Source organism: Pongo pygmaeus, chromosome 23 (genome assembly GCF_028885625.2).
Source record: "Pongo pygmaeus isolate AG05252 chromosome 23, NHGRI_mPonPyg2-v2.0_pri, whole genome shotgun sequence".
NCBI lineage: Eukaryota > Metazoa > Chordata > Mammalia > Primates > Hominidae > Pongo > Pongo pygmaeus.
The window spans coordinates 47,516,595-47,543,848 of record NC_085931.1 but is presented as its reverse complement, the minus strand read 5'-3'; the positions used below and the strand labels follow the sequence as shown (position 1 = coordinate 47,543,848).

At 50.1% G+C, this 27,254-nt stretch overlaps 1 protein-coding gene across 1 annotated transcript in view; it reads left to right on the top strand.

Annotated features, from left to right (window-relative positions):
• CACNG2 (calcium voltage-gated channel auxiliary subunit gamma 2) overlaps positions 1–7,840 on the top strand; it is a 143,756-nt gene extending 135,916 nt beyond the window's left edge. Inside the window, exons 3-4 of the mRNA XM_054470123.2 lie at positions 2,225–2,365; positions 3,833–7,840. Of these exons, the coding sequence (XP_054326098.1) occupies positions 2,225–2,365; positions 3,833–4,368 (677 nt within the window). The 3' untranslated portion in view covers positions 4,369–7,840. The remainder of the gene's footprint in view (positions 1–2,224; positions 2,366–3,832) is intronic.
• The last annotated feature ends 19,414 nt before the right edge of the window (positions 7,841–27,254 follow it).

Sequence of the window (27,254 nt, the reverse complement as noted above, 5' to 3'; positions counted from 1 at the left end):
AGGGTTTTTACATCACACATATCTCAGCAAACTGCCTAAAATCCCCTTTTAATGCCTGTAATCCTGGCACTTTGGGAGGCTAAGGTGGGCAGATCACTTGAGGTCAGGAATTCAAGACCAGCCTGGCCAACATAGCGAAACCCCCTGTCTACTAAATATACAAAAACTAGCCAGGTGTGATGGTGCACACCTGTAGTCCCAGCTACTTGGGAGGCTGAGGCAGGAGAATCGCTTGAACCCGGGAGGTGGAGGCTGCAGTGAGCCGAGATCACACCACTACACTCCAGCCTGGGCAACAGAGCAAGACTCCATCTGAAAAAATAAAAATAAAAATAAATTTTAAAAAAGAAAAAGAAAAATCCCTACAGTTCTATATAGAGAAATTCTCTTCTCACAGATCCTTCTTCAACACACTGCCACCCAAAGGGGTGGGGACGGGGATGGGGATAAGAGGAAGCTCCACTCCTGGCACCTTCCCCTCCAAAACCAACCTCCCTGACCAATCCCTGGGCTTGGCCAAAGGGCCCTGTAATTATCAGGTCTCAACTTCCTTAGAAACCACTTAAGCAACATTTAAAGAAGACATCTTTGGCCGGGCACGGTGGCTCATGCCTGTAATCCCAGCACTTTGGGAGGCCAAGGTGGGCAGATCACGAGGTCAGGAATTCGAGACCAGCCTGGCCAACATAGTGAAACCCCGTCTCTACTAAAAGTACAAAAATTAGCCGGGTATGGTGGTACACGCCTGTAATCCCAGCTACTTGGGAGGATGAGGCAGGAGAATCACTTGAACCCAGGAGGCAGAGGTTGCAGTGAGCCGAGATCACACCACTGCACTCCAGCCTGGGTGACAGGGGAAGACTTAATAATAAAGAAGACATATTTTCCCTCACCCCTGCCTCAAGCCGGCTTTGCCTCCTGCCTGGCCCATGGCTCCCAGGACACGGAGCTGGGTCCTGAGGTCACTCACTGCCTGTTCGAATTTGGATAGGAAAAAAATGTTTTACTTCGCAAGGACACTTTGTGAAGAGCTCCCCAACACCTCTGGGTCCTCATTCAAGTGCTGCTCCCCCCAAACACATGTAGCCCCGACCTCTGCCCTTAGCCACCTGCCCCCCTTTTCCCCCATCCACCCCCAACTGTAGGAGCCCTGGCCCTCACCTTCTGTTTCTCCCTTTTCATTACCATATTCTTTTCTTCTCTGGTCCTGTTTGTCAGTCCTTATCTGGAAGGGTTTCTCTTCTTACTTTGTTTTCTTTGCAACGTGCCTGTTCCTTCCTTCTGGACCACGACCCCACATTTATTCACTTAATGAGCTTCTATCGGCAGCCTACTGTGTCGTTGGACAGAGAGGATAAAGACAAGAAACTTTTTCTTTGTAAAGCCACAGTCCTTGTCTCATGACCCGTGGTTCATGGCGGAAGCATATGTATACACAAATATTTATTATAATATCATGCATTGAATGTTTATTATAGACACCAGAAACTTATCTAAGTGCATTGCCTGAATCAACTCATTTAATCCTCACGACAATCTTAGGAGCTTGGCATTATTACCATCCCTGCTTTACAGATGAGGAAACTGAGGCACACAGAGGTGAGATACTTTTTTTATTGCACAGCTAATAAATGCTGCAGCCAGACTCAAATCCAACCAATGTGGTTCCACCTGACCACTATACCACACTGCCTCTCAACGTGCCCAAGGGCCCCAAAGCGCAGACGAGGGAGCTCATAACTTTGCCTAAGGAAGTCAGAGAAGGCTTTACAGAAGAGGGGACCTCGAGCTGGGTTTTGAGGGATGAAGAAGAGTTTGCTGAGTGAAGAATAGGAAAGACATTTCAGTAGGAAGCTCTGTATTTCAAAAGTCAGCAGCATGAAATGACATGTCGTGGGAAGTTTGATGTGGTGGGACAAGAGGGAACATGAGGACTGGGAGCCGTGGGAGCTAGAAGTGGGCAGAGGCCAAGTCACACAGGGCCCTGTGTGCCTGACGGTGTGCTGGAGTTTGGCCCTGGAGGCAGTGGGGAGCTCCCGCAGGGCTGTGAGCTGGGCAGTGGCCTGCTCACTATCTCTCCCTCCCTACGATTGCAAAGCAACCTCTCCTCTAAGGCTGTGTCCATAAACCCCCAGAGCCTGGGGGCTGCTCTCCCACCTGCCTCTGTGTGCCTGAGTCTCACAGCCATGCCGTTCTCTTTCTCCTGACCCTCTGTGTTCCACAGGGGCCGTGAGGGCCTCGAGCATTTTCCCGATCCTGAGTGTGATTCTGCTTTTCATGGGTGGCCTCTGCATCGCAGCCAGCGAGTTCTACAAAACTCGACATAACATCATCCTGAGTGCCGGCATATTCTTCGTGTCTGCAGGTAATAGCCACTGATCCAGTCCTGCCACTGGGAAGAAGGCTGGGGTCTGGGTGCTCAGGGGCCACGAGGGCCTGGCAGAGAGAGATGGGGAGAGAGGAGAGGAATCTCCAGGACTTCCACTAGGTCGTGTTGCAGGGGAGGAAGGTGGTGGTGGGGGCTCCTGTCCTGTAGCAATGCCTGAGCCTGTACCAAATCCTCCAGGAGCATCCCCATACCCATCTTCTTCCCACCACTTCAAAAAAGGTCCAAATCCCCACTTCCTCTCAGGGTACTTGGCCAATTGCTACTTACCCTTTCCCCTCCCGGTGCAAGTAAATCCATGAGGAGGCTGGAGAGAGGGCACCCAAGTGCCTTGCTGTTCCAACCCCTATGAGATACTCAGCTTCACCTTGGAAACTGAGGGTGAACTCTCCCCTCACTGTTCTACTCAGGTGGGAGCAGGCAGGCACCCACATCCAGATGTCTGAGCCCAGTTACATGACAGATGAGTCACACTCACTTCAGATGCCAGAAAAAGAACCTGGGTGTAGCCTGAGCCATTTAATAAGAATGACCAACATCAAGCCGGGTGCAGTGGCTCACGCCTGCAATCCCAGCACTTTGGGAGGCTGAGACAGGAGGATCGCTTGAGCTCAGGAGTCCAAGACCAGCCTGGGCAACACAGCGAGGCCTCAAGACCGCGTCTCTACAAAAATTTTTTTCTTTTAATCAGCTGGGCATGGTGACGCATCCATAATCCCAGCTACTAGAGAGGCTAAGGTGGGAGGATCACTTGATCCCAGGAGTTTGAGACTGCAGTGAGCTATGATCACACCACTGCACTCCAGCCTGGGTGACACAGGAAGACTGTATCTTAAAAAAAAAAAAAAAAAAGGAACCACCATCTAAGAGTACTCACACATATTCACCTATTTAACCGTCTCCGTGGCCCTAAAGAGTAAGGCTTAACCTTACTCCCATTCTACAGATCTGGAAACTCAAATCAAGGTTAACTTGCGAAGGCTTTGAACGCAGGCCAGCCTGGCTCCAGGAGCCCGCCTTCACCCACTGCTACACCAGCTTTGAAGCCCTGTGCAGCCTTAAGCAAGTTCCTTAACCTCTCTGTGCTTGTTTCCTCATCTGTGCCCTGCTTGAGAAGCACCAAGCAGTGAAAGCAGGTAGAGAAGGCTCAATGAACAATATCTATTATTAGTTACTCAGCGCCTTGTGAAATGCCTCCCTTCTCCCGCCCTGCCCATGTCTGTTTCCATTAGCGCTTCCCTTGTGGCTCTCTCTGAATGGAAAGATAAAATGTTAAGGGGAAGCTTGCGGATGTCCCTCTACACCGCCCCACCTGATCATGAAAACGCGGGACCCGGGAAGGCCCACACAGCTGTCCCCGTCCTTTACCGCTGCCCCGTGGCCGACTTCCTGAGAAACTAACGTCCTTCTCTCTGATCCCCCACCCCGCCACCCTGCGCCCCGCAGGTCTGAGTAACATCATTGGCATCATAGTGTACATATCTGCCAATGCCGGAGACCCCTCCAAGAGCGACTCCAAAAAGAATAGTTACTCATACGGCTGGTCCTTCTACTTCGGGGCCCTGTCCTTCATCATCGCCGAGATGGTCGGGGTGCTGGCGGTGCACATGTTTATCGACCGGCACAAACAGCTGCGGGCCACGGCCCGCGCCACGGACTACCTCCAGGCCTCTGCCATCACCCGCATCCCCAGCTACCGCTACCGCTACCAGCGCCGCAGCCGCTCCAGCTCGCGCTCCACGGAGCCCTCACACTCCAGGGACGCCTCCCCCGTGGGCATCAAGGGCTTCAACACCCTGCCGTCCACGGAGATCTCCATGTACACGCTCAGCAGGGACCCCCTGAAGGCCGCCACCACGCCCACCGCCACCTACAACTCCGACAGGGATAACAGCTTCCTCCAGGTTCACAACTGTATCCAGAAGGAGAACAAAGACTCTCTCCACTCCAACACAGCCAACCGCCGGACCACCCCCGTATAAAGACCGCGGGCCTCGCCAGAAGACCGCGAGAGGAGGGCGCGGTCCCCGGGGGCGGGGCGGGGCGGGGGGACCCAGACCATCCGCTGGGAGACCTTCCAAAAGCAAAAACAAAAAACAAAAAAAACAAAGAAAAACAAAAAACAAAAACACACACACACACAAAAAAAGAGAAAAACATAACAAGTAAATTTTTAAAAAAAAGAACAAAATATAAGAGGAACAAAGAAGCAAAACAACAGGAAATGTGGGAAAATATAAACGAGGGAAGAAAAACAAACTTTAAAAAAAAGCGAGAGGGATAAAAAATTAAAAATAGAAAATAAATCTAAAAGAAAATGCATGATTTCCCATGTACCATTATTTTAACATTTAATAAAAATCAATTTAAATGAAAAAATAAAAGGGAACCAAGATAACATTAAAGCAAAAAAAAGTGAGAACAGAAAGGAAAGGGGATGTCCTTTGTATTTTTCAGGGTTTATGTTACTTTTTTTTTTTTTTTTTGTAACGCGGGGAGAGTTACTTTTCTGTTCCCTTTAACCCCCAGCGGGCCCTGCCTCCCTGGGAGAGTGGGGGGCCAGACTCAGGGGCCCTGGGGCCAGGTGAGCCTGCAGTCACTGCCAGGTTCCTGGAACCCCTGGGTGGGTGCCCCAGGAAAGCCAGGAAGGCTCAGGGCTCGAGCTGGCTCCGCCCAGCATTGATGGGGCAATTGCAGGCCTCCAGGTGACCGAGCCTTTGTCCCTCCTCTCCGTTAGGGTGCCTGGAGGGGGGTACACTTGGGGCTTGCCTGGCCCCAGGTTCCCAGTCCTTAATGCTCCTTAACCCACTGTGATGACTTCCTAGGCCTTGAGGAAAGGGAAGGAGAGGGGAGGCTGCCGGTGGCTTATCAAGATGCCGGAAACCCCGGAATCCTCAGGGTGAGCCTCTTGGGGTCGTGTCTCCAAGCTCCTGTCCTTGGGGTCAGGAGACGCCCACCCCCCGGGGGACATGAAACAGCTCTCCCTCCTCACCCCTCACCTCAGGGCCACCTGATGACCCTGGGGTGATGGTGGACCCCCTGACTCATAAGCCCCCCAGTCCCCTGGGAAGGGGGTTCATTGACCCTTTGGGGGTCCTTGGACTCACTGATGCCCCCTTGGGGCCCAGCGGGTTCAACAATGACACTGCAAAAAGGTTTCTTTTTACAAAAGAAAAAGGAAAAACAAGTGGTAATTTTTTTTTAATAAAAAAACCACAGACTATAAATAAATGTAAATATAAAATAAGTGGATTTACTTGCAAGAAAATCAGATAGTATTTTTCTTTTAATTCTTTTCCAGCTTTAAACTGTGAAAACAAAAAATGGGGCGGGGTGGGGGACTTAAACTTTAGCAGGGAAATTGTAAAGAAAAAAAAAACAGAAAATGAATATACAAATCCATTTACAAAAACAAAGCAAAACTGTTGTGAGAGGTGAGAGCTGGGCTTGAAGGTTGGAGGGAGTAGGGGAAGGTCCCAGTGAGCTGCAGGGGGTCTCTGTGATGGAAAGGTGGCTTCCTCAGACCAGGAAGGTGCTGTGAATGGGGGAAGACAGAATCCAACAAAGAAAGAGACCACACACCCCACACGCACACAGGCACGTTCACACACACATACACAGTCCACTTAGCCCAGCACTGCAGTCACTCACAGGGACACACTCAGTCTCAACCCTTCCATCCCATACACAGCCAGGGGCGTGGCTCAAAGGAAATTGACTCATGCCCTCCAAAGCCATGGACCACAACAACTCCATACTGGCCTTTGTGTTCATTCACGCCCTCCCAGCACAGCATACACATGAACACACACATGCACACATACACACACACACACACACACACACACACACCACTCGCATGCATGGGAAGGGCACCCGTCTAGAATCCAGGACTGGATTCCGGAATTCCTTGCTGCATGGTCTCTCTGGGCCTTAATTTTCCCCCCGTGTAAGCATGTGGATTGACCCAGATAAGCACTAAAGGCCCAATCTTGCTCTATGTATCTGTGACTTAAGATCTGCCACCTGCCCTGAGGACATGCCAGGGATGACCAGGACAGCTGCCACCAAGCCCCCAGGCTCATCATCAGTCAGCCTCTCAGACACACACACACACACCATATACCTCCTCACTGTGCTCCCCAAACCCCTGCCCCCACATCCAATGTCAAAGCAAAAATACACACATGTGAGCAAACATAATGCTGTTCAGGCAAAGAGGGGAAAGATGCAGGGGTCCCCAAAGCCCTTCTTCACTTTGTGTCCCCTTGCTGCGATCATGGAAAGTTAAGGAGGCTTCCTTGGGAGAAGAGATCTGCCACCAGGGCTTCCCCAGTGTCTTTGGGGGTCTGTGAAGAAGAGGATCCTCCGAGGTTTACTGGGAGGGCTCAAGGCTGAGGGAATGGAGAGGAAAATTTTAGCAGTTCCATCCCAGTGTAAGGACCAACCCCAAAAGTTAAACTTGCGCCACAGACTAAAGTTCAGGGGCATCCTGTCTTTCTCCCCTTTCTTCCCCAGAGTGACAAGGGCCAGTTCAGACTGACAGAAATCCAACAGCTTTCCTGAGCTGGAAATTTCAGAACAGCCTGCAAGTCACTCCCAGGTGACTGAAGGTCAAGGTGAGGCCCCCTGCCTCTGCCTGCGAGTCTCCCTCAGTTTGCATTTTTCTTGACACCGGCATTTCCTGTGGTTGAGCTCTCTAGGGAGTTCTAGAGAATGGCTAGCAAGGCTTTTTGAGCTTGCACATCTCACCTGCCTTTCCTGTCTTTTGCCTGGGAAAGGAAAGTTATTTTCCCAGGTCAGCATAGGGCAGAACATCGGCCAGCCCAGCCCAGAAGTACAGGGGGAGGTCGTGGGCCCTGGGGCAGAACAATGGGAGACAATTCAAGGTGTGGTAACAACAAGCAAGTTGTCCTCAGTCTGGGCAGAAACTGAACTCTACCCCCTCCCACCCCAATCTTGCCCGCCATCCCACCAGATTCCAGACCTAAAGGGATCAAGGATGAGAGCGAAGGGAGAAGGGAGAGGCCCCAAGAAAACCGCACCCAAGCGGGCGTTGTCTGAAGAGAAAAACTAGCTCCAGTTCTCCGAATTCTGGCAGAGCGTCTGGGAAGGTGATCAGTGCTTCTTTCCATGGCGCAAGGCCTGGGTTCTGGGTCTGCTTGAAGAAAGCCACTGGGGTGTGGGGTGACATCGTCATGGCTGAGAAGGGGCTAGGGGGTCCGGAGGGAAGGTGCCAGGACCGGAACTGCAAGGGCGTTGCTTCCCAGGGTGTGGATGATTGCTCATGTCCAGCTCAGACCAGTTCAAGAAACTAACCTCCATTTATTTTCTTTGTGAGTCCTTTTTTTTTTTCAGACTGTTAACAGAAAAAAAAATTTTAAAAAGCAGAAAACTGAAAAAAAAAATCCTGGTACATGAAATAAAGATTTTTTTTTTATAGCTTGGTCCTCACTTCAGTGAATTTCTTTAATTCCTTTCCCAACTCCTGGCATCCTATTTAAAACAACCCTAAAGCTACAGATTACTGGGGATAAGAGGTTTAGATGCTGTACAGTAGGGTGTCCCCCCACTCTCTAGATCATGAGTTCCCTATTAAATATCCTTTAGGGATACTTGCACGCCTCCAGTGACAGCGGGCTCACCCCCTCCAAAGATAGCACCAGCCAGTGCTAAGCAGCACTCTTTGGCAAAAGTCTTCTCTGCACACTGAATTTTAATCCACCTCTTCCTTCACACTCCAACAACACTGAATAAATCCCTTCCCTTTTCAGCATGACAGCCCCTCAGATATTTGAAGACAGAGAGCATGACGTCCTTGAGTTTTCTCTTTTAGAATAAAGCAGCCCTACTCAACATCCCAGTTACACTCCAGGGTTTCCATTTTCCCCCGTGAAATTGTGCAGTTTGGAAGGGACATGACCCTACCAGTTTACTCAGGGGGCTCCCTGCAGAGGGGTGCTCCTCAGGAAGAGGGGAGCCACGGAGTGGCAGAAGAATGGGGAGGGTCCCTGGGACTCTCTTAACTTGAAGAGATGAGAAAGACAAGATGGAATGCTAAGAGGAGGATTTGACCTTTGACATCAGAGAAAGGCCTCATTGGAAAGATGACCTGTCACACCCCAAAACAGCGGTTTAAGATAACAGTGCTATCTAAGATGCGGGGGGAAGCATACTCACCGTACAGTACAGCACTCCTGGGGCTCAGGAGAAAGGAGATGGAAAGCAGATGACACCTACACGCCGCACAGACCTAAGAGAAGGTAAGCCCTGTACAACGTGACCTGGAAAAGTCTACTCTAGAAGGGTCCAATGTTCAAAACTCCCTGTTCAACTCAGCCTCAGTCTGCTGGGGCCACATCACCAAGCCCCCACCAATCTCAATTATCTATCTCTCCAGGCTCACCCCTAACACTTGTGGGGTCCAGGGCAAGAGTAGAAAGGGAGGCTCACTCTCCATAACTTAAGTCTGAAGATTTAACAGCTGCACATCAAACTAACGACCCTAAAAAATGGTCTGTCAGCTGGGCGCGGTGGCTCACGCCTGTAATCCCAGCACTTTGGGAGGCCAAGGAGGGTGGATCACGAGGTCAGGAGTTCAAGACCAGCCTGGCCAAGATGGTGAAACCCCGTCTCTACTAAAAATACAAAAATTAGCCAAGCGTGGTGGTGGGCGCCTGCAATCCCAGCTACTCAGTAGACTGAGGCAAAGAATTGCTTGAACCTGGGAGGCGGAAGTTACAGTGAGCCGAGATCGCGCCACTGCACTCCAGCCTGGGAGACAGAGTGAGACTGTGTCTCAAAAAAAATTAAAATAAAATAAAACAAAATTTTAAAATATGGTCTATCCTCTGTCCCAGCAAATATGTCCTTGTGACAAACTAAAATGTTAGGTTTGAATTTAGAATTCTCAACCTCCTCTGCATTCTGCTCCTCAGAGTAGCCGCATGGGGCAAGCCCACCCTGGAACCCTAGACCACAGCTCCCTGCCCATGACCCACCCCTCCTCCTTTCCCACTTCCAGCTCCACCCAGCACGTTCAGGGCATCTCCCACAAAGTGGGCACACATCCCAGCCTGCACACCCAGCTTTCCCAAAACCACTGCTTAAGGCAGGAGGACATGGGTCCTCAAGAGGACAGATGGCAGCCAGCCCTGGAAGCCAGCACAGCAGGACTCTTGGAGCAGAAATTCTACAGTAGCAAGCATCAGACAGGTGTCTAGAAGAGGGTAGGGCTTGGGGTGAGCACATCGCCTTGGCCTGTGAATTCCTCACCACATGGGAAAGGGCTTGGTCTGAAGAGGGCCAGGGCAGGGTCCCCTCTTGCTCTTGTTTAAGGCCAACAGAGCCTCTCTCTGCCTTTTGAATGTAGATTTTAACACTCAGAGTGCAGTTTAAGGACCAACTCCCAGAGGGTCAGATAGAGGCTACGGAGCTCAGAAGACCTCTCCCTTCATGGAAGAAAGTCGCAGGTGGAGGCCAGCAAGGGCAAGCAATGTGTCCAGGCTTACACAGTGAATCGGCTTCAAGCAGGCACAAGGCCCAGGGCCTCCAGACCTTCCAGCATCCCTGGCCACCTGCCTCGGATGGAGGTTTGAAGCTTTCCTCCTTCCCCCTCTTCCATTCATCCTTCAGGCTTAGCAATTCCTCGTTGCAGTCATGCTGACTTCACCAAATCCAAAAACTTCAAAGACTCTGCAGGGAGTGAGGGAAGGTGCTGCTGTCTTGGTGAGCATCTAGACCTGCCTAACAAGGAGTATTGGTTTAGACTGACTTCTAAGGCCACTTGGTGAAAGCTGGCTGGCAGCCACCAACTGCCTGCTCCCCCAGGGCACAGCTCTGGAAAGAAGCATTACCATCACCAGGGGAACTTTGCACTGCCTCCCCTGCCCATCACAGGCTGGGCAGTCACAGACATGAATCCTTCTGTGTACTGAAGCCAACTCCTGTGGGCTCATTTGAGCCATTTATGTGCATCTCTTCCCAGCTAACTCCATATTCCATGACGCCACAGCAACAACTTGAAGTCGGCCATGGTGGGAACATTTACACTACAGCAATGGGCAAATGCTGCTAATCATGGCTTATTTTTCCTTTTCTCTCTCCCTTTTTTTTTTTTTTTTTTAGACAGAGTCTCACTCTGTCACCAAGCTGGAGTGCAGTGATGCGATCTTGGCTCACTGCAACCTCTGCCTCCCAAGTTCAAGTGATTCTCCTGCCTCAGCCTCCCAAGTAGCTGGGACCACAGGTGTGCGCCACCACACCCAGCTAATTTTTGTATTTTTAGTAGAGACGGGATTTCACCATGTTGGCCAGGATGGTCTCCATCTCTTGACCTTGTGATCCACCCTCCTTGGACTCCCAAAGTGCTGGGATTACAGGGTGAGCCACCTCGCCTGGCCCCAGGGCATTTTTTGTTTTCCAATGAAGAGCCGGTTGTTAAACGTTTGCCAGCATATCACTGCATCAATCTGTGGGCATGGTGTGTGCCCAGAGGCTCATTCATGGACATCTTAGAGACACATCCACACCCCACAGTGCATGTGCATGTGTGTATGGCCACATACATGTTCCCATGTGTGCACATGTGCGTGCACACACACACATACACACATACACACCCACACACACTTCTGGAAGTAGATCCATTCACACAAATATACTCAATCAGTCATCAGCCTTTATTGATCACCTACCCCACCAAGCCTTGATCTTGCTCCCAAGAGTACAGGGATGACAAGGATGTGGACTTCCCTGCAGGAAGCTCTCAGTAGAGGCAGAGACAGGGACAGGTAAGCAGAGACTGACCAAGAAAGGTGATAATGCCACCACAGGGGCAGGAGGGTGAATGAATGGGGGGGCGAGGCACATGGAGGAGGTGACGCTGGGGCTGAGGATGTATATAGGCCAGTGCACATGGTTCTCCACATGCTGAGTCCTTAGGTCCTTGGAGACCCATCTGTGCACTTCCATGCACAGGCCAGCAGACGGGGTGCATGCTATGTCACAGACGCTCGCATCTGTGTGGACACACAAACCACATGTGCATGTGTGTGCACCGACACAGACTCACAACATCCATCAGAACAAGGGAACACAGCACGAGGTCAGATGGCCTCACCACGTCTGTCAGAACAAGGGAACACAGCACGAGGTCAGATGGCCTCACCACGTCTGTCAGAACAAGGGAACACATCACGAGGTCAGATGGCCTCACCACGTCTGTCAGAACAAGGGAACACATCACAAGGTCAGATGGCCTCACCACATCTGTCAGAACAAGGGAACACAGCACGAGGTCAGATGGCCTCACCACATCTGTCAGAACAAGGGAACACAGCACGAGGTCAGATGACCTCACCACGTCTGTCAGAACAAGGGAACACAGCACGAGGTCAGATGGCCTCACCACATCTGTCAGAACAAGGGAACACAGCACGAGGTCAGATGGCCTCACCACATCTGTCAGAACAAGGGAACACAGCACGAGGTCAGATGACCTCACCACATCTGTCAGAACAAGGGAACACATCACAAGGTCAGATGGCCTCACCATATCTGTCAGAACAAGGGAACACAGCACAAGATCAAGTGGCGCATTTTTGTCACCAGGTGCGCCCCGCCCTGAAGCAGTGAGCCCATCTTTCCCTCACTCTGGCTCGCCCTCTCTCCACCACTCTCTCTCTCTGTCCCCCTGTCTCCCACTCTCTCCTGCTCTGGTTCCCTTGTTTTTTCTCCCTCCTCCCTCTTCCACCGAGTTACCAGCCTCTGTCTCACCTCATCCACTATGCTGCGGAAGGGATTCCAAGGGGAATACGAAGTCAGTCATGTGAAACCCAGGCATCTCTCTCAGTCAGTAGGGCTGGAGGTGGAGACAGAAATGAGGCCCTAGATAGGATCTCTGAGGCAACCCTTTGAGATGAGACCCACAAGACCAAGAACATCCCTCCCACCCCATTCATTCCAGGCCTGGGATGACCTGTCACGACCCTGAAACAGTTCAAATCTCAGAACCTCACGGGGAGGTAAGACAGGGATGTGAAGCTCAGATACCAACCTCAGGCAGCATAGAGCTAATTGGTGGGGGAACAGAGCCAGGAAAAGTAGGACTGGAGCTAAGCCACAGCTTCGTTATGTCATTGTCTTACTCGAAAACTTTCAGCGGCTCTCTAGCACCCTCACAGTAAAGCTTCAAAGCCCTCCTTGGTTGGAAGTCTGTTCATCTATCTTGCCACAGCAAATTGGGATTTATTGAGATTCTACAATGTGTCAGGCACTGCCAGATCATGGTATCATAGCCCTATTAAACAGGCATTATTATCCCATTTATAGGTATGAAAACTGAGGCTCAGAGAGGCAGAAAGAGGGTTCTATCTTGAGAACGAGAGAGGCAGTATGAGGGTTAAGAAGGTGGGCTCTGGACCAACTGCGGTGGCTCACGGCTGTAGTCCCAGAACTTTGGGAAGCCAAGCTGGGTGGATTGCGCCAGCTCAGGAGTTTGAGACCAGGCTGGGCAACATGGTGAAACCCTGTCTCTACAAAAAATACAAAAATTAGCTGGGCATGGTGGTGCATGCCCTCAGTCCCAGCTACTTGGGAGGATGAGGTGGAAGAGTCACTTGAGCCCAGGAGTTCAAGGCTGCAGTGAGCCATGATTGCATCACTGTGCTCCAACCTGGGCAGCAGAGAGAGACCCCATCTCAAACAAAAAAAAGAAGGTGGGCTCTGTAGCCACATTGGCAGGGTTCAGATCTGCAACTTTGGGCAAATTATCCACATGTCAGTCGCCTCATCTGTAAGAGGGGAATGATAATAGCAACCACCTTATAAGGTTGTATGAAGTAAATGAATTCAAGACGTTAGAATAGTGCCTGGCACATGGCAATAGTAATGCAAGCTCACACTTACACACCACGTCCTATGTGAGTGAACACTCAATATCTGTAGCCATGGCACCAAGATATCCTTAGAATGTGGTGGACTAGGGTTCAAAGATGTGGATCTCTGCACCCAGAGCCCTCATTCATACCCATTAGTCTGTATTGCCTCCATCATCTATACACACGAGCATGCACAGAGACCTCCTGGGTCCCCTAATGGAGAGCTGTGCAGGATACAGAAGGGCAAGGAGAAGGAAAAGGGTGATTCTTCCTGGCAGGGGTGTGGAGGTCTGGGTTATAGAGGTGGTATCAGGGAATGTTGTACAGTTCTGAGTTGTGAAAGCCCCAGAGAACTGAGACGTAGGCCATACCCATCTCCTTTCTGGTGCTATCTCAGCCTGGACTCCAGCCACAGAGACTTACACTAGCTCTTAGGAACACTTCAAGACCACTCCGATGCCTTGCATTCATTCATTCATTCATTCATTCATTCATTCATTCAGCTCCCACCACATGCCATTCACTGTGCTTAATGCTGGGGATAGCCGCAATCAAGACAAACATGGTTCCAGCCTTCTGTAACCCATGTGCTACAGGAAAAAAGTGAAAATTGGCCAGGTGTGGTGGCTCACACCTGTAATTCCAGTACTTTGGGAGGCTGAGGCGGATGGATCATGAAGTCAGGAGTTTGAAACCAGCCTGGCCAACGTGGTGAAACCCCGTCTCTACTAAAAATACAAAAAATTAGCCGGGCATGATGGCGCATGCCTGTAATCCAGTCCACCACATTCTAAGGATGTCTTGGTGCCATGGCTACAGATAATGACTGTTATCCAGCTACTCGGGAGGCTGAGGCAGGAAAATTGCTTGAATGCGAGAGGTGAAGATTGCAGTGAGCCAAGACCGTGCTACTGCACTCCAGCCTGGGCAACAGAGCAAGACTGTCTCAAAAAAAAAAAAAAGAAAAGAAAAGAAAAAGAAAAAGGGAAAATTAGCAAGTTAAGAATCAAATAATTATATAATTATAGATTATTGTGAATGCTATGAAGTAAGTGCATTAGGGCAACGATTTTTAGAATATCAGCTACCCGGGAGGCTGAGGCAGGAGGGATGCTTGAGACTAGGAGTTCGAGGCTGCAGTGCATTATGATTGCACCTGTGAATAATCACTGCACTCCAGCCTGGGCAACGTAGTGAGAACCTGTCTCTCTAAAAAAAAAAACAAAAAGAGAGAGAGAAAGAGAGAAATTTAACAGGGATTAACCTCTCTTTAGATTATTGGAAATTTAGTGGCTTAAAACAGCAATACCATTGTATTGTTTCCCACAGTTCTGTGGGCTCAGTTGGGTGGTTCTTCTGTTCCGTATGACGTTAGCTGGGCCTGCAGTCATTCAGGGGCTCACCTGGGCTGCAACAGCCAGGCTGGCCCATGCAATGCACATGGCTGGAGTCCATGCTGACTGTTGGCTGGAGGTTCAACTGGGCTGTTGAGCTGAACACCCCATTTCTCCCGTAGTGTTTCTCTATGTGATATGGGCTTCCCACAGCATACCAGCTGGGTTCCAGGTGGCAGGAAGGAGAAGCTGCCAGTCTGAAGGCCTCACCTCGGAAGCCTCAGTAAATTACCTCTGCCACATTCCATTGGCCAAAGCCAGGCCCAAGGCCCGGCCCAGTTCCAGGAGGAGGAGAAGTAGAGTCTATTTCTTGATGGGAACAGCAACACACACAGGAGAGGCCAGGAAGCACTGGGAGTTGTCTTTGCAGACCAGCTACCACAACCCCTTTAAACACAGCAGTCAGGGGAGGCCTCCCTAAGATGCTGACTTTCAGCAGAAATTTGAAGCGCAGGAAGGATGAGCCAGGCAGAAGCAGGGGATGGGAGAGTGCAGAGGGCTCCAGGCAGAGGGAACAGCACATGCAAAGCCTCTTTTTCTTTTTTCTTTCTTTTTTTTTTTTTTTTTTTGAGACATAGTTTTTGCTCTTGTTGCCCAGGCTGGAGTGCAATGGCACGATCTCAGCTCACCACCACCTCTGCCTCCCGGGTTCAAGTGATTCTCCTGCCTCAGCCTCCCCGAGTAGCTAGTATTACAGGCTTGTGCCACTACTCCCAGCTAATTTTGTATTTTTAGTCAAGACCGGGTTTCTCCATGTTGGACAGGCTGGTCGCGAACTCCTGACCTCAGGTGGTTCGCCTGCCTCGGACTCCCAAAGTGCTGGGATTACAGGTGTGAGCCACCAGGCCCAGCCACAAAGCCTCTTTTCTGGAGCAGGAAAAGAACCTGGCTTGTGAGAACATCTCAAAGATGACTCAAGTAGTTATCCTGGGTGAGCAAGGGGAAAAGTTACACAGGATAAGGTGGAAGAGGTGGGCAGGGGTCAGTCCTCTAATCCCGGGGTCCCTAGTCCCTGGGCCTTGGACCAGGGCCACACAGCAGGAGGTGAGCAGCGGGTGATGGAGCATTACCAGCTGAGCTCCACCTCCTGTCACATCAGCAGCAGCATTAGATTCTCACAGGAGGGTGAGCCCTACTGTGAACTGTGCATGAGAGAGCTCTAGGTTGCATGTTCCTTATGAGACTCTAACTAATGCCTGATGATGTGAGGAGAAACAGTTTCCCACCCAGTATGTGGGAAAATTGTCTTCCATGAAACTGATCCCTGGCGCCAAAAAGGTTGGGGACCGCTGCTCTAATCCAAAGGGAAGGCCTTTGGGTTATATTCTAGGTGGAAGGAGAGCCACTGATCCAGACACAACAGGGAAAATCACCACTGGGCTTTCCATGCAAACTTCACCCAGCCAGAACCAGGGCTCAGGGCTAAATACTGTGGCAATGGACCGATATAAGAAAGGCATTTTTCTTTCCTGAAGCTCGTGATTTTATTTGAATTATTTACTTGTAGGCCGGGCACAGGGGCTCACATCTGTAATCCCAGCACTTGGGAGGCCAAGGCGGACGGATCACCTGAGGTCAGGAGTTCGAGACCAGCCTGGCCAACATGGTGAAACCCCATCTCTACTAAAAATACAAAAATTAGCCGGGCATGGGCACCTGTAATCCCAGCTACTTGGGAGGCTGAGGCGGGAGAATCACTTAAACTCAGGAGGCGGAGGTTGCAGTGAGATCGTAACATTGCACTCCAGCCTGGGTGACAGCAATACTCCGTTTCAAAAGTAAATAAATTAATTAATTAAATTAAATATAAAATGAATTATTTACTTGTAATTTGTAACCCATCCTTTTCCATTCAATTCAATTTCTATTTATTCAGCTTATTCTATAAGTAGAACAGCTTACAGTAAGACTCGTGAATAAAAGGCTGTCAAAGGTAGAAGACCAAAACCATGGAAAGGGGAAGTAAGCAGTTTGACAAAAAGCACAAGCTTCCTGGCAAGCAAGGCAAAAAGGGAAACATCATACACTCTGTAGCTTTCACTGTCAAAGTCAACACTTCAGTTGCCGTGGAGCAGAAAATCTTTTTTCTTGATCTCATGGTCTCTGGGGAACAGAGAAAACACACATGAAACAGTAATTAACAATTCAGGGCTACAACTAGAGAAGGCCAAAAGAGCACCCCAGGCAGAAGCTGGGATGGAAGTCTTCCAATCTTTGCATCTCAGAGCACTCACCCCTTGAGAAAAGGCAGGAAAGGGCACGCAGGAGAGCAGGGACAGTGGAGTTGGAAAGGTCTGCATTTGAAGCCCTGCTCCACCCTTCGCCAGCTGCGTGACGTGCTCAAGAGATAGCTTCCCTCGGTCTTCATTTCCTCATCTGCAAAATGGGTTCAATAACCCCCGCATAGGGTTAGCTCAGAGGACACACTGGAATGAAAGCTCCTGGCATACTAGCTGGTATGTAATAGGAGTAGTCACAACCACAGCTGGAATCTATTAAGCTCTCCCTTTGTGCCACGCCTTAATTTAAGCACTGCATGTGTTAATGCTAAAGGCAACATTGTGAGATAGGTCTTATTATCCTCATTTTACAAATGAGGACATGCAGGCTCAGAGATGTTAAGATATGTGCCCAGGTTCACACAGCAGGAATATGGTGGAGCTGAGACAATAAGCCAGGTAGTCCGTTGGCTGCAGAGCTCACCTCCTCACCACCACACTATCCCACTTCTCCAATAGTGGTTTCCTTGCCCCCTTCTCTTTCCCTTCATCCCCCAATACACTGCTGAGTACTCACAGCTAACTGAACGCAGCTCCCTCCACAAAGCCAAAATCCCCATCCCACTAGCTCATCTCACTCTCACCTCCTCCCCACCCTTTGCCTCTCTCCTTGTCTGAGCTCTGTCCTCTGCAATTCATGAAAGCCAGAACTGAACTCTCCTCACAGGACAGCCCTTCAGAGTCCATTGCTTCTGCTGAAGGGCCTGGCAAAGGATTAACAGAGGTGAGATGCAAAGCTGGCCATGGAGAATGGGAAAGATTCTTCCCATGGGCTCCTTGAGGGCAGAGGCATGCCTCACTTATCACATGTGTGTGGTACGTGGCAAAGCCCAGTAACCTTATGAATTGAATAAAGGTGAATTAAATTGAGTTGAACTGAAGCGGATTGCAAAGTTGAATGGATGGAAGGTGGGTGGGTGGATGGATGAATGGATGGATGATTGAATGGATGAATGGGGGAATGGATGGATGACGGATGAATGGATGGATGATTGAATGGATGGGTGGGTGGATGGATGGATGATTGGATGGATGGACAGGTGGATGGATGAATGGACCGGAGTGACCACTGCTGGTAGGGAATTCTGGTAACTGAAGGTACAGAGGTAGGAATGCCCAAGGTGTGTTGGGAAACACTGAATAAATTAGTGTGATTGGAGAAGAGGACTCATGCCAGGGAGATGCAGAAAGAGAATAAATACCCACACTCTCCCTCCTACAGGGAGAGGTGGAGGCACTGGCGGGTGCCGTACAAGTTGTGTGCTCCATGGCTGCTGGGAAGGGAGGCGTTAACAGCAGGATGGTTCCTGGCCAGCTGCAACCGGGGTGACACTGACAGATTACAGCGTGTCCTCCGCACTAATAATACTGCGGCGTCCTCCTCCTGCCGTTCCCCAGCCAGCTCCAACTCCAGTGGATCAATACCAAAAGGCGCACATTGAAAATCCCCAGCCAACTCCCTCCAAGGCTTGTATGCTTCAAAGCGCAGAACTGCAGAGTAGAAGCATCTCAGTGATTAGCTTATTTCCTGGGCGGGGCGCTCCCTAGGGCCAGGGATGGTGTCCTATTCACCTTGGCTTCCCTGCCCCATTACAGGACCAGGCAAAGACAACCCTCTCCCAAAGTTTGCTGAGTGAAGGAATCTACCTCCTGGCCAGTGCGAGTCCTCACAAACACAACTGTGTGGCTCACAATCCCTCAGCCTCTACTTGCATACCTCTAATGACAGGAGGCTCTCAACCTCCCCCAAGCAGCCAGAGCCTTCTTTATTGGAAAGCTCTGATGATTAAAATCATCTTCTCTATTCTTTTCTTTTTTTTTTTTTATTTTTTTATTTTTGAGATGGAGTCTTGCTCTGTCGCCCAGGCTGGAGTGCAGTGGCACGATCTCAGCTCACTGCAACCTCTGCCTCCTGGGTTCAAGAGATTCTTCTGCCTCAGCCTCCTGAGTAGCTGGGACTACAGGTTAGTGCCACCACGCCCAGCTAATTTTTGTATTTTTAGTAGAGACAGGGTTTCACCATATTGGCCAGGCTGGTCTCGAACCCCTGACCTCGTGACCCGCCTGTCTCAGCTTCCCAAAGTGCTGGGATTACAGGCATGAGCCGCCGCGCCTGGCCTGTCTTCCCTATTCTGAATTAATCCCTCCTCTTTTATTTGTCCATGGTCTTCTATTTCCCAATTTCTTCCTTTTCCCTGGACACCTCTTTCCTCCTCTCCCAAACCATCCAATATCCCAGTCCTCATTTCCTGGGGTACTGAAGTCAAATAATTAAGGGAAGGAAGAAGGGAATTAGCACTTATTGAGTACCTTCCCTAGTTGAGATAAGTCAGAAATGTCCACGTGCCAGATGCAGTGGCTCATGCCTGTAATCCCAGCACTTTGAGAGGCTGAGCCAAGAGGATCACTTGAACCCAGGAGTTCAAGGTTGCAATGAGCTATGATCATGCCATTGCACTTCAGCCTGGGAAGAGAGTAAGACCCTGTCTCAAAAAAAAAGCCTCATGTTATTGCTATCTCACAGATGAGGACTCTGAGGCTCAGAGAGGTTAAGAAACCCAGAATCACACAGCCACACAGGGGCAGAGCTGGGGCTGTGCCATTCCAGCCCCCAGGCACACAGGATGGATGTTTCCCACATCTTCTTGGCCTCAGATGAGTCTAGAAAGGACGTAACTGGTCCCCTAATGCCCCGAGGGACTTGCTCGAGGTCACAAGAGCAAAGGGGTTGCCCAGATCGAGGCTCTTCCCCCACAGCTTGTTGCTTCCCTCCCTCTCCCCCACCCAAATAGCATTTCTCAGGGAAGAAAACGTGGGCTCCTTGGAAAAACAGGTGATTCTAGGAGTGGGGCAGGGAAAGAACGAGAGGAACCGGGGGCATCTTGTTCTTCCGAGAAGCCAGGAAGTGAACAGACTATGGGGACTGGGGCACAGACTTAGGATCCTCAATGAGCCGTTTGTGCATCAAAAAGAACAAGAGGACTCCAACTCATTATACATCAACTGGCTTCTAAAAGGGGAAGTGGGAACCAAGCAAAATAACATGTATTACATGGTATTATATATAACATGTATTACATTGTATTATATATAACATGTATTACATTGTATTATATATAACATGTAAAGTACACATATGCATGCATGTACGGGTGCCCATCCTACCTGGGAGAGCTCTGCACACTGTGGACACTTGCTCAGATGCCGCCCAGAAAACCTCTGGGGAGGAATTCCAAGCCCCCAGCCCATCCCAGCCCGGCATCTCCCAAGCCTTTCCCTGCCTCTCCCTCCACAGTGAAGACCAACAGGGACGAGTGGCTTCCATGTGGCACTGACCTGCACAGATGCCTGGAGAGGGATTGGCTTGCCCAGAATCCCCACTGGGCACTGGGCACTGGGACCAGACCTCCCGGGCTCCTGAGCCCATGGCCTCCTTCCCGGCCCAGTCCACCCAGCTTCCCAGCTCGTGTGCATGGCATGCTGGGCTGGAACTGCTCCAGAGTCAGCATGAGCCTTACAGAGGCTGTCCCAAGCCAAGCCCACAGGCTGCCTCTCTTCCTCTTACTGTGCCTTCTGCCCTGCCAAACGCCTGCCAGCTATGACAGCCCCACAGCAGCCGCTCTCCCCTGCCTTGTCCCTGCTCGGTCTCTCACCAGGCCTCTGCAGTCCCCATTTCCTATCCGCATCTGATCACCTCACCCCCAGTCCAGGCCCACACCATCACACTTGTGCACACAGACCTCTTGATGTCCATGTCCCTACCCCCTGCCATCCTCATCCCACCCTCCAAGCCCGCCCACACTTTGTCCAAACCATCATTTAATGGTGACACTTGTCAAGCTCTCAAAAAAAGTCAAGATCTAAACCCACACTGGCTCTTCCCAAAGCCCATGTTTGTAGTTAACAGGCACTTGTCTTGTCTTGCCTTTTGTGCTTATGTCTATATAAAACACCTCTCACAAAACAAACAGGCAAAGTCTCTAGAAAATAAAAAATACAAGAAAGTGTAAGAGTAGTCGCCTCTGGGGAGGGAGGGAGGCCAAGGTGGGCAGATCACGAGGTCAGGAGTTCAAGACCAGCCTGACCAACATGGTGAAACCCTGTCTGTACTAAAAAATACCAAAAAATCAGCCAGACGTGGTGGCGCGTGCCTGTAATCCCAGCTACTCAGGAGGCTGAGACAGGAGAATCGCTTGAACCCGGGAGGCAGAGGTTGCAGTGAGCCGAGATCATCCCACTACACTCCAGCCTGGGCAACAGAGCGAGAATCCGTCTCAAAAAAAAAAAAAAAAAGAAGAGCAACCTCACTTGGGACTTTTTGAGCTTTTTGAATTTTTGAATTTTGTACCCCATCCATGAAAAACCCATACACTTCAGCTTTAGTAAAGGTGACCATTAAAAAACAAAAAAGACAAGTCCTGACTCCACTAGTACCAGTTTTATGACCTTGGGAAAAACTTATGTCAGCATCCCAAGTCTCAGTTTACTCATCTATAAAATGGGGATGATCACAGTACCTGCCTTGTAAGACAGACAATAAACCAAGGCCCAAGAAGTGCTTAGCACCGCAAAATAGTCAAGGCTCAGTAAACATGAGTCATGGGCCTTTCTTTGCCCACCTTCTCCATGGAACTCTGAGCTCCTAGCACAGCTCCCAGCATGGTGATTCCCTGACAAATACGAGATGCAATTCACAGTCCCCAGGATAGCTTTCAAGGCCCTCCCTGCTGGTACCACTGTGTTTCCTACTGCATCTGTTACCCATCCTCAAACGCATCACTGACACCCTTTGACAGCTCCTGCCCGTACACACCCCACTGCCCCTGACGCTTTCCTTCCCCTAGTCCTCACGCACCTTTCTTTGTCTGGTAATCTGCAAATTCATTTCATCCTTCAAATCCTGCAAAAGGTCTCCTCCTCTTGTAGCCTTCACCCTGTGCCACTAGACTTGGTTACCCCGTGGCACTCAGTACAGACTTCTGGGCAACTCAAACCAAACCTCATTGCTAGCTCTTTGCCCTCCATCTCCCCCCACTGCTCTGGAAGCTCCAGGGGGACAGAGGCTGTGTTTGCATACCGGTATTCCTAATGCTTAGCATGTAACAGGCACCCAGAAAACGTTTGTTGAATGAATGAATGAATCATCCTGACCACTCAGCTACTTGGTGCCTTCAGGGGCTGAATTACGGTGAGTCATTCATGTCCTGCAAATGCTACACGGTGAAGGTAGGTGACCTCCTCTCTTTGCTGTCTCCAGCCCAGAAGCCACCTCTCCCAGCCTGCACACCTTCAGAGAGCCTTCCAGGAGCTGTTCGGCATTGCAGCCTACAGGGAATCCCCCTGCCTCTCCTCTCCCTGCCACAGAGGTCTGTGGAAGCCCTCAGTCAGAAGCTGTGCTAGTAGTGGGGATGGAAAAACAAATAAGATACAATCCCGGCCCTCACGGATGAATAACAACCTGGAGGAGATAGATGCCTGGGTCTGCCTCATTCCATCCACCACCTATAATTCATCAAATGCCTACCATGTGCCTCTCTCCTCTGTGCCTTTACATAAGTTCTATCACCCTCCGTGCCTCAGTTTCCTCCTCAAGTGGGACAGAAAGACCCACCTGATCTAACACATCAGGACTGCTTGGCAGATAGAACCAGATAATCCACGTAAATTGCTCAATAAACTATGAAGCCCTGTACCGATGTTATTACGGCTATTATTAATATAGCTAAACATAACAGTATTGAATAACTGAAGCCCTCCCCGGAGCAGTCACAGTGACTTGCACATAGTAGGTGTTTAATTGATCTTTGATGCGTAGAAATGCAGTCCGGGGGGAGGGGGTGAGGGGTGGGTTGGGCCTGATTTTTCATGAGTTGTGGAGCAGCGCCATCATGTGGCCATAGTGAAGAACACACAGACCTTCTGGCAGAGTGCTTTGACGGACCCAACGGGGAGGGGCTGCTGAGGTCCTTTTAGGACAAATGCAAGGAAAAGTCCGTTTGACGCCACGGAGCAAGAAGTTTCTTCGCCCCTAGAGGTGGTACAGGCTCAGGGTATAAACAGAGGCAAAAAGGGTTTGAAACAGCATTCTGGATTATTTCTCTACCAAGCAGTTTTTGGGAGATATGAAGCACCCAGGGAACAACCCAACCACGTGGTCAAAGCCTGGTCTGGTCTGGTCGGGTCTGGCCCTGTGGAAGGTGCTGTTTAATCTTCATCTCAGAAGACTTGAGGCCAGGTGTGGTGGCTCACGCCTGTAATCCTAGCACTTTGAGGGGCCGAGGCGGGTGGATCACTTGAGGTGAGGAGTTCAAGACTAGCCTAGCCAACATGGTGAAACTCCGTCTCTACTAAAAATACAAAAATTAGCAGGAAATCGCTTGAACCCGGGAGGCGGAGGTTGCAGTGAGCCAAGATCGTGCCACTACACTCTAGCCTGGGCAACAGAGCCGGACTCCGTCTCAAAAAAAAAGAACAGGACTTGAACTTGGCTCTGCCACTCTGCCATACTCAAGCAGTGTGACCTTCAGTAAACTGTTGCCTTCTCTGAGCGCCAGTTGTCTCATCTGTGCAATGAGGTCATGATCCCTGCACCGGCCACCTCAAAGAGTCATTGCGAAGATCAAATGGCATAAGAGAAGCATAAGTTTAGAAATGGTCAAGTGTTATACAAACACGATGGGTGGCAATCATTCTGATTTCCAATCACAGTAATACGGGCATTGACTGAGCTCTGCACTGTGCTAAACCCTTTCACACATAATCTCACTTAATTCCAACTAAACCTTACCAAATGGGTACTCTAAGAGGCCCATTTTGTAGATGAGGACATTGGAGTTCAGAAGAATTTGAAATTTTGTCCAAAGTCACACTCAACTAATAAGGAGAAAAGTCAGGATTTGAACTCAGGACAGTGGGACCTCCTCAAAGTAGGGGAGTCTCAATAGTTCCAGCCACAGACATGGGATTTAAGGGGAGCCCCAGATAGGCAGGTAGGTGCCTTGAAGAAAACAAAAGAATTATTGACATTTCTTTTGCCCAGGAAATTCTGCTTCCTTCCCGACTCTACCCCAGTACCCGCTGTGACCTTGGAGCCTCCCAGGAGAGGGGAATCCTTGGGCTCTGTATCCAGGGCCCTGCTCACACCCAAAGTCAGAGAATCCCAAAGCATTCCCTTCCAGGGTCCAAGCCTGACCAAAGGCCATGCGTGCTCCTTAAAGGGACTGGCAAGGGCAAAGTGGGGGATGGATCCCCTTCAAGGTCACTGTTAAACAGATGGTAACAAAATCTACTTGGAGAAGGTAGCTATTTGTCAACAATCAAATGACCCTCACATATCTAGAGTCCTCTTGAGCTAATGAGATGTCTGAGATTGCCCCCTGTCCACTTTCCCAATGTTTGGCCCTCAGAACACTCCTTTGAGGTCAGAATCCTTAGCCCTACCTTACAGATGAAGAAACTGAGGTTCAAGGAAAGGAAGTGACTCACCTGAGGTCATACTGCAAGTAAGTGGCAGAGACAGGACTCAAGTCTAAGATTCCAGAGTACAAATCCTCCTAACTCCCCAGGAATCCAGAGACAGGGGAGGTACAGTGGCCCAGAACTGTTTCTGGTTGACAGCTCTGATTCTAGGGAAAGTAGTCCAGAGAGGTTTCTGGTTAGTAATCCTAGTTCTAGCCCCACTTCTGCCATCAGCAGGCTGTGTGACCCCAGACAAGTCACTGGGCCTCAGTCGCTTTATGCCAGAGATTCCTCGTGAGCTCTGACTTTGCGTCCTTTATTCATGTCCTTGAGCCATAAAGATGAGGGTGTTCAGCAGCATCTGCAGGTTTTATAGAGAAGCAGCTGTGACTTCGCCTCCCTTGGGAAGCTTTTCCTGACTGCCCAAGGCTGAGTTATTATTGCTCATTGTGCTCTCACAGCACCCACAGCACTGCATTGCAACTTATCAGCAAACTCCCAAAGGCCCCGGCGGCAAACATGCATGACTATGAAGAAGTTTGAATCTGGTGCAATAGGGAGTAGTGGGGACTGAGGCAAAGTAGAGAGCCCCTGGCCAAGGGGGCAACTCCTGTTCAGCTCCAGCTTCTTCTCGTATCGCAGGAAGGCCAGCCCGGTGTTGCCAGATCTTAAGAGAAGCCAAAAAACTAGATTTTTAGGTGAAATCTGCTTTTTAAACAGACGCAAAATATATTTAATTAAGGACTTTATAGGTATTGCAGCCCCTGGATTAGCCACATCTACTTTCCCCATTAGACTCTGAGTTACTTGACTGGGCACAGTGGTTCACGCCTGTAATCCCAGCACTTTGGGAGGCCGAGGCGGGTGGATCACTTGAGCTCAGGAGTTCAAGACCAGCCTGGCCAACATGGTGAAACCCCGTCTCTACTAAAAATACAGAAATTACCCGGGTGTGGTGGCAGGCGCCTGTAATCCCAGCTACTTGGGAGGCTGAGGCAGGAGAATCACTTGAACGCGGGAGGCGGAGGTTGCAGTGAGCCGAGATCGTGACCTTCTACTCCAGCCTGGGCGACAGAGTGAAACTCCATCTTAAAAAAAAAAAAAGACTCTAGGTTATTTGATAGCATGGCAAGGTCTCCCCCTGAACGCTGAGTGACCAACCCAGGGCCTGGTTCCTCACAAGTGACCAGTGATTGCTTTTTTTTTTTTTTTTTTTTTGAGACGGAGTCTCTCTCTGTCTCCCAGGCTGGAGTGCAGTGACGTGATCTCAGCTTACTGCAAGCTTCGCCTCCCGGGTTCATGCCATTCTCCTGCCTCAGCCTCCTGAGTAGCTGGGACTGCAGGTGCCCGCCACCACACCCGGCTAATTTTTTGTATTTTTAGTAGAGACGAGGTTTCACCGTGTTAGCCAGGATGGTCTGGATCTGCTGACCTCGTGATCCACCCGCCTCAGCCTCCCAAGGTGTTAGGATTACAGACATGAGCCACCGTGCCCGGCCAGTGATTGCTTTTTAAATGTTGCAAGATCTTGCCCCAGACAAAGCCCCCTACCTCCAAGTTTCTGGTAACCAGAGTAACCCCACTGGCATGTATCAGGGGCTGATTTGCATGCCAGGCGCTGCCTTAAGCATGTCACATATATAATCTGACCTAATTCCATTCTCCCTCCCTCCTGAAGTGGTACACACTATGATTCCATCTGTTTTACAGATGAAGAAGCTATGGCTCAAATGGTCACACAACTTGCCCAAGGTCGCACCACAGTGGTAAAAATTTAAATCGCTGGAATTCAAATTCAGGCAGTCTGACTCCCCAGATGTCTGCTTGCATTACAGTGATGTCAGACTGCTCCATGAGACCACCTTAAATATCACCTTGCGGTCACTCGGCCCCAAGCCACAAGGCTCTCCAGGTACCTGCCGGGGCAGTGGGAACCAAGGCATGTGGTATGAAGAGATGAGAGATCGGACGCGGTGGCTCATGCCTGTAATCTTAGCACTTTGGGAGGCTGAGGCGGGTGGATCGCCTGAGGTCAGGAGTTCAAGACCAGCCTGGCCAACATGGTGAAACCCTGTCTCTACTAAAAAACACAAAAATCAGCCGGGCCTGGTGGCAGGCACCTGTAATCCCAGCTACTCGGGAGGCTGAGGCGGGGAGAATTGCTTGAACCCAGGAGATGGAGGTTGCGGTGAGCTGAAATCGCACCACTGCACTCCAGCCTAGGCAACAGACAGAGACTCCGTCTCAAAAAAAAAAAAGAACAGAGATGAGAACAACACTTGCTGCAGAAAGCGGGGGCCTGAGGTTCAGAGAGGGGCACCTACTAGCCCACAGCTGTGCGGCCAGATCGAGCCAAAATCAGTGTTTATCTTTGGCCCTAAGACACCAAATCCCAGCTTCCAACAGAAGAAAACATATGGGGCAGAGAGAAGGAGCCAAGGAGAGGCCTGGTTATTGCTCATCCCATTGAAACAGTCAAACACTCTCTAAACTAGCTAAATGGTTCCGAAGGAAATGGGAATCTATTTTGTCTCCTGTCGCCAGGCCTGCAAATCCTGATATATCTCAGGCCACAGCAGCGAAGCGGATGGCTCAGCACTTGGAGACATGCCCACACGAGGCAGGAAGTAGGGTGGATGATTCAACAGGTACCTCTCTATTCTGAGAACTGGTCCTGTGATGGGTGAGTGTACATGCAGCTGAAATAAAAAAATGATTTTGAATGCTGACCACTGGAATGCACAGCAAAGCCTCCCTTTCTTCCCGGGGGACTTGCAGCATTCTTCAGGGCTTTAATCTTTCCAGGTTTTCTAGTTCTGAAACTTTGCTGAGACAACAAGGTTCTTGGGAGGCTGGG